Genomic DNA, 17,849 nt, shown 5'->3' with positions numbered 1-17,849 from the left:
AAAGAAGAGGACTCAATTGGCTCAATTTATTGCATAAAATAAAGTACCAAAGTTATGATATACTATTACAAATATTTGTTTAAAAACAGCATAAATTATGAAAATAAATATTTATGTGCCGTTTGTCTGTGCTGCCGATGAAAAATAACATACACAAACACACGTGAAAATACACACCATACTGCTGTGTGACCATTAAAATAAAACACTTCATAAATATGTCAAATGTTTTTGTCCTGCACAACGTGCACTGCAGTTCATTCAAAATTATTATACAATCCTGTATTCTCTCCAGCACAACAATAAAATGCACACACATTGGCAATACTGTTTATCTCTGGAGACTACAATGAAAAATACTTGGCAATATCAAGGTAGCAATAATACGCTATTAAAACCATTCATTCATTCTCGCAAAATTCAATTGTGAGTTTCTGTGTACATTCTGATCCTTTTTATGTAATAAATTGAAGTCATAAATCTTTGGTGATTATGTTAGCTTCAAAGCACCCTTCTTTCCCTTTCAATTTCTAAATAGATTTTCACTCATTGGACCAAGGAAAAAAAATAAAACAGTAAAATCCATCCAATTATATTACTGACTGTAATTAATAAATAAATCTAAGTGTCTCAATGCAGTAAACACACTCTGCATTCTCTCTCCATACTCGGCATCAGAAAGCATAGAATACACACAATGTGCATCAGAGGATTATGCACTGTTGTTTTCTGTAGTATCCAGTTTGATTTTGGCTTCACACACACATTTTCTAAGAATATCATCTAAAATTCAACGTCTGGAATAAATAAGCCCCAGAGAACATACAATGATAAATAAAAATACACACACACACACAATATGAAACAAAAAGATTAGAAAGTTGCTTTTAGCTTAACAAATTAAAAAAAATACCCATGATTGACCTGAAATGTTGTGATTTGCCGTTTGTTGTGAAAACCAAATCCATGAACTTTCAATTCATGTTGACATTCATTTTTGGTGTTTTGGTTACATGGCTCTTCATTCATTATTCATTAATAAATGGCTGATATCATGGGTTAATCATAAAGTACAATATATATTTTGCACATAGCGTTTCAATCAATCACAATAGCATGCTGGAATACGGTCAACGGTGGAAGAGTCCCACTAAAGTATTCGTCACAGTTATTGTTTCCAGTGCATTATCACCACTAATGCTGGTATATTGCACCTATGAGATGCAAGGCAGTTAATACTTTACACTGATGTCTTTTGAGTTACCATCGCAAGTATACAAAATGAACTAAAGCATAAAATGCATAATACTTTCATAAATTATCACATGCTCCTCTCCCTGTTAACAATATTGATGTGGCAGAAAGCCCCATTGCAGATATTGTTTGTGGTACATTTTGTTCTATGACAGAAATGCAGGAGCACTGCTGGCTATTAAAGACCACCTGCATCACCTGATGGGCGGCAACCAGTCTGGTGATGAATCTTAAAGTGCAACCGGCTGAACGCAGGAGGGTATCCTTAAGTCACCTTGATGGCCGACTTCTTGTGCACGCATAGGAATGAAACGTAAGGGACGCCAATGAAGGCCCATTTCTCGTTGGGCCAGAACATGATGACAGGACCTCGCTCTGGGGCCTCGTGGGCGACGTCAAAGTAGGCGAAGCAAACACACCCCAAGTATGAGGCCAGACAAATGAGGATGTGCCTATAAGAGCGACAGATTGTTAATCAAACAGTAAGTAACAAGCTTAAAAAAAATCCATTCACCTCGCAATCGGATATTGTTTTTTGCTGTTGCCTTCTATTAATATTTAATGGTAATGGTTTTATTTCATTTGAACATGCATCAGATTACAATTGAGTGCATCACATAATCAGTTCAACATGTCCAAAAGGAGTAGGAAGAAGCAAAGCTTATTAAATCCTACCCCTCCATCTGGTACTTTTACAATCAGTAACTGTTACATTTGTTCACTTCCTGTTTTCCTAATATTTTTTTTTATAATTTTTATTTATTTTTTAATGTAATTTTTTAATTTGTTGCCACGTACTGAAGTACGAAGTGATATGTCCATACAATGACATAAAGGGTACCATAGTAACTGCCAATATAGTGATATATATATAAAGCACATCATGACTGGTTCAAGACTCTTCATCCTTGTATTTAGCAAACATCAACTGCTTGTATTGTTTCTTGAATTGGCTCATCGTTGTGCATTGTTTGAGGTCCTTACTCAATCCATTCCATAGTTTGATTCCACATACCAAAATGCTATGGCTTTTTAACGTAGTCCTAGCATACAAGTGTTTCAAATTTAGTTCTTCCCTGAGATCATATTTCTCCTCTCTTGTAGAGAAGAATTGGATGACTTTTTAATTGGTCATTTTTAGCCTTATGCATTATTTTAGCTGTTTGAAGATTAACTTTATCAGCAAGTTTAAGTATTTGTGATTTTAGAAATAAGGTGTGTTCTCTGTAGGCGGCATTCTGAATTATCCTTACTGACCTTTTTTGCAGTACATTTAGCGAGTGAAGTTTGCATTTATAGTTATTACCCCATATTTCCACACAATAAGTAAGATATGGCAGAACCAGAGAGCAATAAAGAGTGTGGAGTGATTTCTGATTGAGAACAAATTTTGCTTTGTTCAATATTGAAATGTTTCTTCACCTTATGTTTATTCTCACTCTTTCTATGTGTCCCATCTGAAATTGAGCTAAAACAGGCAATGATTGTATTGTTGTGTACCGTTGTATTCCGTTATTGCTCTATTTTCCTGTCTTCTCTGTCCCCTCTTAAATGAAGCTAAAGCAAACACTAGCAGGTGATGTTTTGGTCTCTTCGCTTTTTGCTTATTCACAAGTTCTCAACTGAGGTCCTGTTGTTGTCTTTTGTTTGTGCTCTCACATTTCTCTCTGTTTACCCCCAGGTTCCAGCAGGTGTTACTGTTGTCTCCATTCATTTCTGGCTATCCCTTTTCAAACCATGTACTAGTTGACGCAGAATCAAAAGCACCTCTTCTGGTTGCACCTCAATGTGTGTCATTTGCCCAAACCATCAGAATTGATTATGATGCCCATCCCTCACATGCATACACTGTATGTTCCTTCATTGATTGTGTGTTTCTGTGAGCTCACCAAGCACAGTGTAGGTAGGGAAAGTTGACAGATGACCACATTTCACAGAAAATCCTGTCGCTGATCCAGCAGAGCAGAGCCAGTGCCCACCAGATTCCCGAGATCAGACCCAGCTTAAACACACGTGGGTTTTCACACCTGCAACAAGCACAGTTGTTGTCCATAACAATGGTGCGTATCATCTTCATTTTGCCTCATTATCATCTCGAGTTGCCCTTTTGTTCAAATTGCCTCACAATACCACCCAATGTTCAAAGCATACAGACGTGGGTGGTGAGTTTCACTGGGCTTTGTTCAAGCTTGACGCTGTACAAATGTCCCAGATGGTTCTCAGGCCTCCCAGCTGTGCAGTGTTAACTGCCCTGTTTTCACCGTCCGTACACCTCTACTCTTTGACGGCATTTCACCCCATACTTAGCCCCATAGAACAGCAAGCCAAGCACGCCGCTCCGCTTCTCTGCACATAATATCTGCTATTAAGACACGTCCGTGACCCTGACACAGACTTATTCACAATGCTGCTGATGCAAAACTATTATTAGTCGTGTCCTTAAGCACGAACGCAGACACACACACACCCACACAAACCCTGCTGCTGGCTGAACAGTGCAGTCACTATGACAAACTCCTCCCTAAAGGATGGAGTCATGCTAGTTGACAGGCATTTTATTACAGATTGCCCTCGCTCCAAGGGGTGTCTTTGGTTTGAGACAAAAAGACACAACAAAAGAGATTAAAAAAAGGTCCTCTTTCATGCAAAATATACTTCAGAATGACGGGAGCATGTCTTCCTTCAGCCTGTTTATGAGCGTGACATATGAGAAAGATCTATTATCTTCTTAAATTAGCTGGATTATTTTGTTTTTCTTCAAAAAATACGCTAACCAAGCATTAGCATGATGTTGCTGTTAAAAATGTGACAGTAATGTTAGCAATATCCCGTAAATACACACTTGGTCAAAATTGTTGGTAAACTTACAGCAATCAGGACTCATAGAAGGCCAGTTCAGAATAATCAAAAGTTTGGCTCTTAACCATTCAGTGATATTGGCTGTGTGTTTTGGGTCATTGTCTTGTTAGAGAACCCCTTGACCTGGGACCTGCAACTTGTTTCCCGGTGGGTATAGTGTTCTTTTCTTTTATGCATCTTTTTTCGCATCTGTAAACATAGAGCAGATGTGGCTTGGTAAAAAGCTTGAGATTTGTCTCCCAGAAGTTTTGCAGCTTGTCTATGCATTTTGGCAAATTCCAGTATTATTTTAGTCGTTATTGTGAGTTTTAAAAGGGGAGCAACTATTTTATCCATGTGTGTGTGTTATGTAACATTTGTGTCCTGTTCCACTCGTTAATGTTGATATGTTGGCCAAGTGCAGAGTTGTAACTGTAATAGTATAATCTAAAAAGTGACGCAACGACACTGCGCGTAATAAAAGCACCTTCAAACTGTCTGAACTCTACCATCAAGGTTAAATTTTAGCCAAAACACTTCCAATACTACTGTGGGATCCTTAATGTGGACTTCATGTGAAGTAAAAACAACGACACCAATAGAGGAAAATTACATAACGTTGATTTACAATAGGAGCGTATGAATGGTCATGTCTGTCCTTCCGCCAATTAGAAAATCCTGACTTTAGCAGATGCTAGAGGCTACTCCCGGGCAAAAGGAAATAACGACAGAATAGCTGGCGAGTGATACTTCCTCCCAAAGGGAAGTTGGCCTCCAGTGTCCCTGATACTGTCTATTCTTATGTGTTATGTTGGTGCTTGATACATCATCACACAAATTGAGGTATCAGTTCTCAGCGTGATGCCTGAGAAACAGTGACATAACATGTGATGAGCGGGAGCATCGGGACCCTGTTTTGAAGACGAGATTACTGCTTGAAGTGATTAAGAGTGTGACAGCTTGAGATAAGTGAAGTAGTCGGAAAGTCTATATTGGGTGGAGTCTCTATTACTTGAGAGAAAGGAGGGGGAGTGTCTGGAAGTCTTCATAAACCTTCAAACTTATAGCAGAACTGAAAAATACAGCTGAATAGGTACAGATTCTGGAAGAACTATAAAGCTTTGTGTGCTGGTTATCGTGTGTAGCAGCTCTATAAGAGTCCACAACTCAATACAAAAGGTCTAAAAACATTTACATTACATTCGTATTGTAACAGCAGCCCGCTGTTAGTACTTATGAACAGTGAACAGGTCTGCAGTGTAATTGTGCAAGTTGTCTTTGTTTTTAAAATTTGACAAAAATCGGTGTCGGCCAGACAGATGTCATCAGTGCAAAAAAATGTTTTGAAATGCAACCTTGAGAACTACTTTGGAAAGTCCACTAGTCGCAGATATTGTAAGTAATAGTACCTCATTCAAAGATGCATAAAGGGTCACAGGGAACCTGGTGACAAAACTACAATTTTAAATGTTAGCATCTTAGACTGTTAGGTTTACTTACAGTTGTTAGTAATAACTTCCTATGATTCATGTTATTGGCCACACAATTGGTCATGAACTTGTTTTACAACACATAGGTTGTTTGTGTCCCATTGGACGTGACTAAGGGGTGGAGATTGGTCTCACTGTAAAAAAAACAAGCAAACAGTATGGCAGCAGGAAATCCTCCCCACTTAGCAGAAGCCACCTTTGATGACTGGCACCGACAGTAATGTCAAGAATTATCAACAGGTTGAACAATAGAAAGGTTGATGTCAAGAGAGTGAGGCTGGCGGGGAGACGGAAACAGAAAGAGAAAAGTGGCCACGGACATTCTTTTACTGACTCTATAGTGGGTTCGGGACAACATGTCTTTTGACAATGCATGAACAAAAGGGCAAAAGGTTAAGTGTTAATGAACTGCTGACTACATGTTGACACTGTTTCTCTCTCTTGGTCCTTATGGACAACACACACACACACTAAAACTGCATACAGTGACAGAAACAGGCTGTTGCTGTAACTTCATACTCGGTCTAAAGACAAATATGTACCCCTCCAGTGTTGCTTGTGCTATTATTTTTCTGAGGCATCGTGTGATCATGTGGGGCTACCCGATGCCCGCTGGCACCACGCTGGTGACCCTTAATCCAATGATGATAAAAAGAGCATATCTGTATTACATGTAGGCGAGCATGTCTTCCAAAGCATTTACAGCACAACCCATAGTGGTTGCCACACATGTGAAATATTGTTTTTTTGTTGTTGTTGTTTTGACCAAGTATTGTTTCCAGTACCCCTGTGGTGCATTTAGAGCCCTGGCTAACGTAATACTAGAAATAGTCCCTGGTAGTACAGGGTTTTTTTTTTTTTAAAAAAAAGCTTTGACAACTGACCTTTTAAGCTCTGTGACGAGCAGCACTGTGCACGGGATGCCCAGAGTCATGAGCGACAGGGAATTAATAACAGGTTTGACAAAGGCCAACCCTGTTGTGATCCCTGACAAGATTGCGATGACCACTTTGAACCTTGACCTAGAGCAAAGAGCAAAAAACTATTCAGATAAACATAATTCATAAAGGGAACTATGGCACTGTGGGGTTGTTGCGATAGCTCCAAATCTTTCCACAATGTTTTAAGACTGAGCTACATGGGAAAATTAAGAGCAACCATGATGGCTATGTGACAATGAAAAGAGAAGTAAGGACATGTGAAGCAGCTTTTACTGGTGTCAGCTATCTTGGGCTGCCCTATTATTAAACTGGAGGGTCACAGCAGTGGACATGTCATGTGACAGAATATGCAGCCGAGGACATCAGCAGTAATTTGGAACTGCAATTACATGGTGTGTGGATTTAAACATCTGCTTAAAGCGTGTAAAAGTCATGAATCAACAACAAATCATAGTGTAAAATATGACCTTGTGACACAAGATTAATTAATTTAATTAATTAATTATACAATAAATGAAAATTAACTTGATAATTTGCTGGCCTCAATATATTGCCATGTGCATGCGTGTCTGTTTTCCTCATCTCCTGCCTCCAAACAGAGTGTAGCCTCGTTCATTGTACTTTTCTTAAAGTAATGTTAAAATCTTGTCTTGTATCGTTCTTCTACACCCAATTTCCTGTATCGTCCCCAATTGATAAACATACCGATCCCTCCTGAACATCCTGGGGAGGTATCTTTTGGGGAACCACATGGCGATGGCACACATTAGCACCCATAAAATGGCCAACTCATCCAGCATCTGCCCCAGGAAGCTGAGAGTAGCATGGAAGTATGTTGATCCGATACCTAAGTGGAGGAGAGATACACAGGAAAAAAAAGAGATGGGAAGTGTGCCAGTCAGGTTGGCTATGTGGAGAAGATGAAAGACCTGCCCTTTTCCATACAGATTCTAGCATCCTTTCGCCAAATATAGTTGTGAGGCCAACCATTAATGCAATAAAACACTGCGATTTTGTAACTTATACAGCATATAAATCAATAATCCAAGGAGCAGGCTCAATCAATTTGCAACTTAACTGGCCTTGTATTCACATACAAACCCTTTCAATTAACACTACCTGTTTCTGACCTCAGCTAGGCAGCCTCAGGAAACTGAGGGGGGGTTACCATCGTTCAAATTGAGCACCGAGGGGGAATAAAGCACCATAATTCCTCAGTCTTGTTTGTTACATACAGTGGCACCATTTAAGGCTACTGAGTAGAATCAAATCAAACCAGAGCCCTATTCATTGAACCAATGAATAGGGCTAGTCATCACAGAGAGGGTAAAAAAATGATGGAGGGATAGCTGCAGGCTTCAGCTAATAAGGCTAAAAGGCTAAAACTGTGCGCCTATACACAGAATGCACTGTATATAAATCATACTGCATGCTATTTGATTGAAGGTAAAATTTGAAGTCAGTTGCCTGAGGTTGCACAATTTGAATTTGAACCACATTTTTTTTATTTGTGGGGGGATTCCTTCTTTATAAATTGACTATTTAACCACTGTTATTATTATGATTTTTGTCATTGTGCCCGGTGTGTACTGTATGTACATTACTGACATCTGGTGACCAGTGTAGAATACACTGGTCACATATCACAATTTGAATGTGTCTTCTTGATGCCTTATATTTGTACTTTAGTTCATTCATCCATGTTACCATTATACTTGAATGTGCTTTATTTAGGCTGCACTGAAAGTTAATAGTTCTGTTTGACATTGCAATGTGCCTGTTTCAGATATAGCATCCCTATATTGACCAATGGGTCACCACACAGTAAAGAATCAGTCAGTCACATCAGTCAAGTCAACTTACCAACCACCACCAGCAGGGTCCAAATGAGGTAAATCCCACTGTTGAAATGTGTTGCATATTGGCGGAACAAGCACATTAATATGGGCGGCAAAACAAAAAATAAAATGTTGCTGATCTGAAATGACAAAACAATGGGGAAAACAGCCCATGAGAAAAGAAAACACAGGCAGATGTTTTCCAGCATGGGGGGGGCTAACTTGTATGTAACTTGATGCTGCAGCTCAAAACAGTAAACATCAAGTCTTGAAAGTCAGTGACAACAATTCAATAGAAAGAAAAACAAAGCCAGAAATGACAGCTGTTAAGCAAAAAAAATCGCATATTTCTAATTAAAACTGCACACACTCACCGTGTTGTAAAACTCTGCTATGCTCGGGTAAATGAGGTAATTGCCTTCACACCAGTCCACGTCGGAGCTGCCAGCTTGCAAGTGGTCCCAAAAAATCAGATTAACATTACTCATGTCTGGACTAGTTGCGTCGGATGGACACAATGTTTTCGTTTCAATGCTAAAACAAGCCAAACGACGCTGTTGTCGTGTGCTGTTTTGTTCGCAGGCAAACAAAAGAAAGCTTGGCGATAACACACACATCCACTAGTGCGAAGCTCGGCTTCCTTTCTAGTGTTTGCGACTTGTCTTGACACAGAGTCCTGCTGGACGGAACCATCGACGTCATGCGTTGAGACTCAGAGGCTCAGGGGGTAGCCAAAGAGTTTTTCTGCTCAGTGAAACGCTTCAGCCCCACTTACTTCCTGTGTCGCTTGCACTAGCTTAGCACCAAGGACACTAGAGGGCATCCACCTCCGTAGTATGCCCTGCACGGGTTTGACCGCCATGATGGTAAGCAGAACCAGAAACATTGCATTGTAAACATGTCCGTGGAACACTGCTCAGCCATTAAATGCTCTGACTGACAGTCCAAAAGATCATATTTGTTATTTTTCAAGTTTGCCAAAAATAAAGACAAGTATGTGTCATAAAAATTTAAATAAACAGGACCTTGGACAAAAGTACAGATGTCCGGGATCGGGTTTGGTGCCGATCTGGTGTATTTTTGAAGATTGGATAAAATCGGGTTCTGCCACATAATCGGGCCAATACGGTTGTTGTATCATGTTCATAGCAAATGGCTATACACAACAACATGGTAGGTGCGTCTACAATCCTTATGTGAGACATGAACACATATGTTTCTCTTTACTGTGTGTTCTAAAATTATAAAAACAGACGGCTCGAGCTGTCTCTTTCACTGTATGTAATGGGGCCTATGCCGCCCATAAAGACCTCCAAAAAACCTCAAACAACGTTTTATGTTTTTATATACACGGGGTGACCATGTAGCAACAGGTACATTCATGTAATACTGACAGTATTTTGCATATTTTGTTCATTAGTGGAACTTCCTTTCTTGTTGCATTGATTTCACATAACAGCATAAAAAAAACAGGAATAGTAAGCTACTTGGTGTGGTATGGCTTAGTGTCAAAGCACCAGTAACGTATTTCGATTGGCATAATAATGTTAAAAATAATAATAATAACAATGTCAAGATAGCTTGGTTAATATGCACATCACATTATATGTAAATGCTGCATTGTTGGTGCTTTTTGGACACTTTTACAGATGACGTTGTAGGCGGAATAAGTAAGTCCCATATGTGCAGTAGTGAACTGTCTCTTTTTATGTTTTTTATTTTTTGAACGCACAGATAAAGATTGTAAAGCATGGGCAAAATTCCAAAAAAGTGCAGGTCCATATAAGATCCATATAAGTATTATTATTTTGTATGTTGATTGTTAAGCATTGGTAACACTGTAAGGAAGGAAAAAAAGTCAAATCAAGAAAGAAAAAGTTTATTTCAAGTATTTTTTGACATCTACATGTATGTCATATTTCTACAGTATAACGTTTTTAACACATTTTCTTGCCCATTATATAAAGTGTGAGCGTATAACTTTAATTTATACTCAGACATTGTACACTATTAAGCCACGCCACCTCTCATGCTCACCGTCATGGCGGACTTTCTGCTCCATAGGTACTACACGCTGTTCGAGTCATTGGCGGAACGGAACAGTTTCATTTTAACTGTAGCGTCCTTTTCATTTTAACTGTAGCTCACAAATTGAGAGAATGGCAACAAACAGCTTATTTAATTAACCAATTGATTTACCATAATAATAGCACACTTTTGTTCTTCCTGTTGCACCGTAATAAAAGACAATTTGCGTTCGTCAACAATACGAGTTCACAAGCAGAACAGGAAGGTCTTGTTAAGGAAACTCTGTGATGGAGGCAAGCTCGGATTGGTGTATATAATGTGGGTCGAAAGCTAAAAACGCTGATTGTATAGAATTCATTTCATATTTTCAAAATCCTAATACGAATAATAAAATACATTTTTACAAGCAAATACAACAAGATGTTCCGTTTCGTGAGTTTAATTTGACACAAAAAGGGTATTATTTTATTATTATATATTGCAACCAAACGTATGTCAAGAAAACACTGAACATATAATTTTCATGGTGTTGCTTGAGTTAAAACGGTGACGTTTTGTTAAGTTACTCAAATGAAATTAGTAACGTTTCGTCAGCTATCGCGATAATATTTCAGGCCTACGTGAGACCACGGAGCGGATATCCGGTCTCTTTCTGTGGCGGACCGTCGTTGGGCCGGTTTGGCAAAATGAAGGTACAAAGTTTGCTCTAATGTATCTTTTTTTAGAAAACTATTTGTACTGCAATATCGCTCTGTATGTGCTGTCGAGGTTTTAAACGTGGAATTGTTGGCTAATATTGTTGAGTTGTTTGCTTTACCGCTGAGGATGAGCTTAGATATTAGTCAACTTAGCACTGACTTTAAGCTAGCGAGTGTGGAAACATGGCCGCTGACGTAAAACAAATGTGCATCAAGCCACTATTGAAGTAACGACTGTTTCTCAAGTATCGCAAAAATCGAATTCTTATATCAACACCGCGACGTGCTATACAGTATAATTATCGTACGTATTGGCTTCAGCTGGTGAGTTCGCTAATGGGCACACGATAATTAACTGTTCTTTGTCGAGCTCAATGACTGTTAAAGTAGCAACACTTAGGCACATTCATTCATGTTCTATCGCTTTTCCTCACGAATGACCTCAAATTTGGTTGTCTTGCAGCTAAACATCTCATTCCCCGCTACTGGCTGCCAAAAGCTCATTGAAGTGGATGATGAACGCAAGCTGCGTACCTTCTATGAGAAGCGTATGGCCACTGAGGTGGCAGCTGATCCACTAGGAGATGAATGGAAGGTGAGTTTTGAAAATTAATTGCTTTTGGGGATAACAGAAAAGGTTAAATGTGGCACACCAGTGGAGCCTTCTGGCTGACCTGTATTCATTAAGGCAACTGTGGCGCTGCTTACCAGATATGACCTGACCAAACCATTGCTGGTTGGAACTGCTGTGCTCTCTCAAGTCTTGTATCAGCAAGATAAACTATTGGAATGTGAACAAGGAGTCTTATATTTAGTTGTTACTACTCATCTTCTTTTTGAACAATTTAAAGTTTCTCCCCTCCCCCCCCCCTATGCCCAGGGTTATGTGGTGCGCATCAGCGGAGGCAATGACAAACAGGGCTTCCCCATGAAACAAGGTGTGCTGACTCAAGGCCGCGTGCGCCTGCTACTCAGCAAGGGCCACTCCTGCTACCGTCCCCGCAGGACTGGCGAGCGTAAGCGCAAGTCCGTCCGTGGCTGCATCGTTGACGCTAACCTCAGCGTGCTCAACTTGGTCATTGTCAAGAAAGGTAATGTTTTTAAGGACCACATCGTGTATACATTGTGGGGATGCTCTGACCACAAAAAATTTAGTACGTGCCCTGTGAGTGTGATAGCCATTTGTTGCTTCCTTCCTTCCTCCGAACTAAGCTCTTGCTTGTTTTAAAACAAAATGTCATGGTGGTAAAAAAAAACATTTGGAGTCCAGCGACCAGAAGCTGGCGGAAAACTCTAGGTAGCTATCACACTTGGAAGAACCTACGTACACCAACGCTGGCCAGAGAGGAATTTTACAGTGTGGCATTCTTTTCCAAGCTGTAGGTAGCTACAGCAATCAATTTCTGTGATTGGCTTTGAAACAGGTTATCGACATATGTAATCACATGCTTTTATACAGAAATCGGATGAATTTTATCGTGGCTGATCGTTCGGAGCATCCCTAATTTATTCTGAATGTACATAGTTTAAAGTCTAAACTTAGTTCATGGCACATAAACGGATCCTTTTGATTGATATCGTAATCATAAAGGAGGGACAGTGTGTGCCAGATTAACTGTAGAGCTGCTTTGCAGATGCAACTAGACCGACCAACAGTGGATGGTTGAACTGCAATGCTCTCACATTGACAGTTGACACACAAAGTTTGGTGCTGTGTTTTGTAGAATTTGTAAATAGTTTCTCTCCTCAGGCGAGAAGGACATTCCTGGGCTGACTGACAGCACCGTCCCTCGTCGCCTCGGCCCCAAGAGGGCCAGTAAGATCCGCAAGCTCTTCAACCTGGCCAAGGAGGATGACGTCAGACAGTATGTTGTGAGGCGACCCCTGAACAAGGAAGGCAAGTCACCAGTTGTTTTGTCAGTCAGCCTTTTGATCTCTGGGCTCAAGTTCAGAGTGACAATTTGACCTCTATTCAAAACGGGTTCATAGGTGTTTTGATATTGGTTTGTTGTACTAAGCTTAATTCAACCAAAGACGCAACTACTTCTGTGTATAATACTCTTGAGGCCAAGGACATGGAATACAAGGCAACATCCTCATGTGCGCTACATTTCATAATCTGATAGCACTGACTTCTCCATCAGCAACACCACTCCATACTGTTCTGGCAGTCCCAATTCTAATGTAAATATGACTGTGTGCTTAATGTTTTCCTTTTTCTTGGTTAGGCAAGAAACAAAGATCCAAAGCTCCTAGGATCCAGAGATTGGTGACTCCACGCGTGTTGCAGCACAAACGCCGCCGCATTGCCCTCAAGAGGCATCGCACCCAGAAGAACAAGGAGGAGGCATCAGAGTATGCCAAGCTCCTGGCTAAGAGGATGAAGGTAAGCATGCACGGCCAATGACATTTCATCACTGAGTGGTTTTATCCTTCCTAATCACTGTCATGCAATCATACTGAAAAAGTGCATTTTGTCACCGTCTACCTGTTCAGACATTGCGAGCACTTGCTTTAGCTACATTTCGGCTAAAGATGACGCTTTGGCAAAGCTGAAATTTGCAGTCATTCTGGTGCGGTAAGCAATGCATTGAATGATGGTTGGTGTTAGTCGCTACATTTTTCACAATCACTAGCTGACAGCCACCTACATGTGTGGCTTATGTGCTCTGAGCAGGAGAGGTTGGGATAAAATGCATTAACAGCCTCTGTTTCAATCACTGAAACTGATGCAGAAAGACTGCTACATTCAACACATTTGTGGGGGGAAAAAATCACAAATTTAACATGCTTCCTTTTTTCACCATCAGGAAGCCAAAGAGAAGCGGCAGGAACAGATTGCCAAGAGGCGCCGCCTTTCTTCTCTGAGGGCATCCACCTCCAAGTCAGAGTCCAGCCAAAAATGAACTCTAAAAAGTCTAATAAAATAACGTTTTGCTCAAACTTCTGTTTCATCCTTATTAGAGCAGTTTCAACTGGTTGCTTAAGGTCTTGTGATAGGTCTTAAGTCAATTACCGTAGATCATACGTGAATAAAAATGAAAAAACAATTTGCGCCTTGTAATCAAAATTACGAGTGTGCCTAAATGGCTCACAGTGCAAGGAGACCACAGCAGGAAGGAGACAGAGTGGCAAGTTGTTACTGTGTGCATTCAATCATATTCTAACGCTTATCCTCACAAGAGCCGCGGGTGTGCTGTAGCCTATCCCAGCGAGAGGCGGGGTACACCCTGGACTGGTTGGCATCCAATCACACTCACATTCATACCCATGGACAATTTGGAGCGGCCAATTAACCTAGCATGTTTTTGGAATGTGGGAGGAAACACATGCACGGGGAGAACTCAAGGCGGGGAATCATATCAAATAAGTCAGTGATTACTTTGTGCATTGTTTCATATTCAAGTTTTCATTTATACGTATACATATATTGGTGTTCCAATTACTCCCTGTGCAGCGGTGAAAACGTTGCTGTGAATAAAGATAAGAAAATGAGGCTTTATTTCAGATACCATTAAGGGGGTAGTGGTTCTTTTAGAGTTGGTAATTCTATAATTAACATAAGGTTTATGTTTATGAAGTGTGCAGGAGTAGGGGGTATGTGGCTTCAGGTCAAATGTCTGAAGGGGTACGTGACTAAAAAGTTTAAGAACCTCTGGTCTAGATTCTTCAGGTGCCTTTATTTGCTTTGTTCATATATTTAATCATTCACTCGGGCCGACATCAATGCTGCCCACTTCCTTTCACCGTACATCCGCTCTTCAACACTATCATGCTGGTAGGTCTTCTTGCTCGGCTGTTTTTCTTCACCACCTTTTGTGGTGTTGGGGGTAACTCTGGTGCGGCATACAGGCACCGTATTGTATCATGGATGGACTCGCTCTACTGGGTGGCCTTGATGTACAGTTGTGTGATAAGGAAAAAGGTAGACACAACCTGGTGCTGTACACATTGGGGGAGTTGCTCCAGACCCCATGCCACAACTAGCCAGCTTGTCTGCACCACCCAAAGATGGCATGATGATGTGGACAAGGCGTCCATGATCTATCAGACAGAAGAAACCTATTGGTAAACATCACTATCTATACTACCATTACATCTCCGGGTGTGAGGCAGACTGTTTTGGTAGCAAAACATTTAAAAAAGTGAAGTAAAGTTAGTTTTTGACTGACTAAAACTGAACTTACATCACAGTTGTAGAAACAGAACTCAGTCCTCAGTCAAACAGTATGTAGACTGAGGTTAATTAATCTATAAAATTAACCATTACATCAGAAACGCCAATCAGTATATTACCGTGCGGTGAGTTAAGTAATAACCTGAGCAGGCTGCATCTTGACTCCAGCCAACTGGATGGTTCTCCTGCACAGTGTGATGGAGACTGTCAGCAGCCTCACAGAGTATCGTCTGAGCACATCTGCCTGAAAACCGTCCACTAGACCATCTGCGTCATCTATAAAGGACATTTAGACTTAGACCAAGCTATAATGTGTATGTACTGTACTTGCTTACTCTTTACATCACCTGTAGGAGAACGAATTTGAGCCTCTGAGATATTAAGCTCTGATTGCAGTCCAATGCTGGACTCACTGACAGCTCCCCCCACCAGAGGCTGGTCCTCCACCTGCTGCAAAATGGCCATGACACATGTGACTGCATGCTGCATGCAGTCGATAGTTCCGTGGACCACGATGGTCATTGCATCCTGGACCTCCAGCACCTTACTCCTAACACCTGCTATGACCTAGGACACAACCAGAACGGAGTCATTGCCCTTTCTCTTTTAAAAGATTAATGTACGTATATTTGTTTTGTTTGACGGCAGTCACCTGGTCAGTGGGTGTATGCAACACGGGGAACGTTGCCTCCAACCAGTCAAGACTTTTACATGCAACATCATTGGCAAAGGAAACTATAAAGCATGTCGAGGTTAGTATTGATTACACAACATTCTATTTTTTTCACATAACTAATGCCTAGCACACTTCAATATTATTTCAATTAACATTCATAGTAGCAACGCCACAGCCTCAGATTCAATTTAAATTGGTATTAATCTCATTGCAAGTGTTTGTACACTGTTTGTTTTTTGTAACACTTTGTGATGCCTACACTGCTGTATGAATGTCTGCAAGGTGGTCGGAGAGGCCGTAGGCACAAACTGGCAGCCATGTTTCCATCAGACTACACCAGGGCAACTGTGATTACAGATGTAGATTACCACCACCAGCGTGTGATTGAGAAGTGGATGACTGACAGGTTCCCGTCATTGTGAGGCACTTCACATCCATCCATTTTTCTATGCCGCTTATCCTTATTAGGGTTTTGGGGGTCCCAGGGTTGGCAAAGTCCCAGCTGACTTTGGGCGAGAGGCGGGGTACACTGTGGACTGGTGTATCTATTATTATAAATGAAAATGAACTACATAATTTGCCATCTCCAATATATTACTATGTGCATGCATGTCTGTTTTTCTCCAAACTGGCTGGATAATGGTTCACTCGACATTGGTTTCAACACCTTGGCGCATGTGTTCCTTAGAACAACGGTACTTTTTTTTAAAGTAATGTTAAAATCTTGTCTGATATCATTCTCGTAACCCAATCTCTTGCATCATCAAAAATTGAGTGTCTCGTTAATAACACCTTAAATCGAATCGCTATTTGGGTTGCACATTTTAAATGACAAAAGTTTGCTATGCTTCCATACTCACTTTGTGGCTTGAGTTTAGTCATGACAGGTGCCACTTTGTGACAAGCCACCAAGCTGAAGAGTGCCACGCTGTTCTCCAGGCCCTCACACAGAAACTTGAGGCTGGGGTGGTGGCTTTTGGTCCCCCCATACAAGACGGAGAGCCTGGAACAAGCTGAGCGGACCATGGGAATCTGGGCCAGTCTGTCAGCAGCTGTCTGAAGAAGCAGCACACAAACCACATATCTCACAAAACACCATCATATGACACGTATTTTAGAGTTTGACATCTATTCCCCCCAAATGTTTGTATTAATGTTTGTAATAAAACCCCCAAATTGATTCCTCATAGTTCAAGATGCAGCACGTGAAGGGTTAATGTAAGACACTTGCACTCACCTGGTTCTTTAAGGACATTTTCGACCATTAAACGCAGAGACAACGCAACTAAAACAAAATAAGACGATTTAAATGTAAACGTGACATTATAAAAAGCAAAAATACGTGACCAACTCACCGTATTTTAAGCAGTGTTCATGGCACAACAGGTTAACATGTCACCGCGAGCGAGCTAACATCACTCACAGTCACGTAAAACGAGAACTGCTAATCTCGCGATATTTGATATAGATATAATTAAATTATCTATATAAGTGAAGTCACCTATTAGTCCAAAAGCAGAAATGAAGTGTCAAAATGTCTCACATGGACATGAGCCCAAAAACAATCAGTCCTTGCCATGTGTTTATTGGTAATATACATAAAAACAGTCACTGTATTACGAACGAGTATCATTTGTGACCCTACTACTCGATCCTTGATACTACACTTAATATTTAGCCTGACAACCACGCCTAACGTTACAGCCAACGATTGTTTATTACCAACTGCCCTTTAAAGGATGATACATTTGTAATAATTAATTTAACAATGTGTTTATTATTTTGGTGGTAGCTGCATTTCGTCAATAAAAGGGGTTTGTAACATTTTGTTTACCTATGAGTCATCCATGTTCACTCTGTGCATGTGATGAATCATTTTGCTGAATTCATTTAAAATAAGTTTTTATTT

General features: G+C 40.5%; 3 protein-coding genes across 4 annotated transcripts; 1 reads left to right on the top strand and 2 right to left on the bottom strand.

Moving 5' to 3' along the window:
* Positions 1-12: 12 nt before the first annotated feature.
* On the bottom strand, positions 13-9,128 carry acer2 (alkaline ceramidase 2). Its single transcript, XM_058082463.2, has 6 exons — positions 8,736-9,128; positions 8,387-8,501; positions 7,229-7,370; positions 6,467-6,604; positions 3,144-3,281; positions 13-1,706 (listed from the first exon to the last, which is right to left on the bottom strand). Exons 1-6 carry the CDS (start codon positions 8,976-8,978, stop codon positions 1,520-1,522), a joined length of 963 nt encoding a protein of 320 aa, XP_057938446.2. The 5' UTR covers positions 8,979-9,128; the 3' UTR covers positions 13-1,519.
* A 1,794-nt stretch (positions 9,129-10,922) lies between these two features.
* Positions 10,923-14,030, top strand: rps6 (ribosomal protein S6). Its single transcript, XM_058070216.2, has 6 exons — positions 10,923-11,081; positions 11,551-11,682; positions 11,968-12,178; positions 12,838-12,984; positions 13,316-13,473; positions 13,898-14,030. The coding sequence occupies exons 1-6, from the start codon at positions 11,076-11,078 to the stop codon at positions 13,991-13,993; spliced, it is 750 nt and encodes a 249-aa protein (XP_057926199.1). The 5' UTR covers positions 10,923-11,075; the 3' UTR covers positions 13,994-14,030.
* Positions 14,031-14,734: 704 nt separating this feature from the next.
* LOC131135162 (perilipin-5-like) lies at positions 14,735-17,442 on the bottom strand. 2 transcript variants are annotated; one of them, XM_058081076.2, is made up of 7 exons: positions 17,296-17,408; positions 17,178-17,225; positions 16,801-16,996; positions 15,917-15,999; positions 15,612-15,831; positions 15,407-15,540; positions 14,735-15,131 (listed from the first exon to the last, which is right to left on the bottom strand). In XM_058081076.2, exons 2-7 carry the CDS (start codon positions 17,193-17,195, stop codon positions 14,970-14,972), a joined length of 813 nt encoding a protein of 270 aa, XP_057937059.2. In that variant the 5' UTR covers positions 17,196-17,225; positions 17,296-17,408; the 3' UTR covers positions 14,735-14,969. The 2 variants fall into 2 exon arrangements, with proteins under 2 accessions (XP_057937059.2, XP_057937060.2); XM_058081077.2 differs by lacking the exon at positions 17,178-17,225 and having other exon boundaries at positions 17,296-17,442.
* Between the last annotated feature and the right edge of the window lie 407 nt (positions 17,443-17,849).

Source organism: Doryrhamphus excisus, linkage group LG9 (genome assembly GCF_037039965.1).
Source record: "Doryrhamphus excisus strain RoL-2023G ecotype Guam linkage group LG9, RoL_Dexc_Guam_v1.1, whole genome shotgun sequence".
NCBI classification, from domain to species: domain Eukaryota; kingdom Metazoa; phylum Chordata; class Actinopteri; order Syngnathiformes; family Syngnathidae; genus Doryrhamphus; species Doryrhamphus excisus.
Note: the sequence above shows the minus strand (reverse complement) of the source record. Positions and strands in the feature narration are given on the sequence as shown.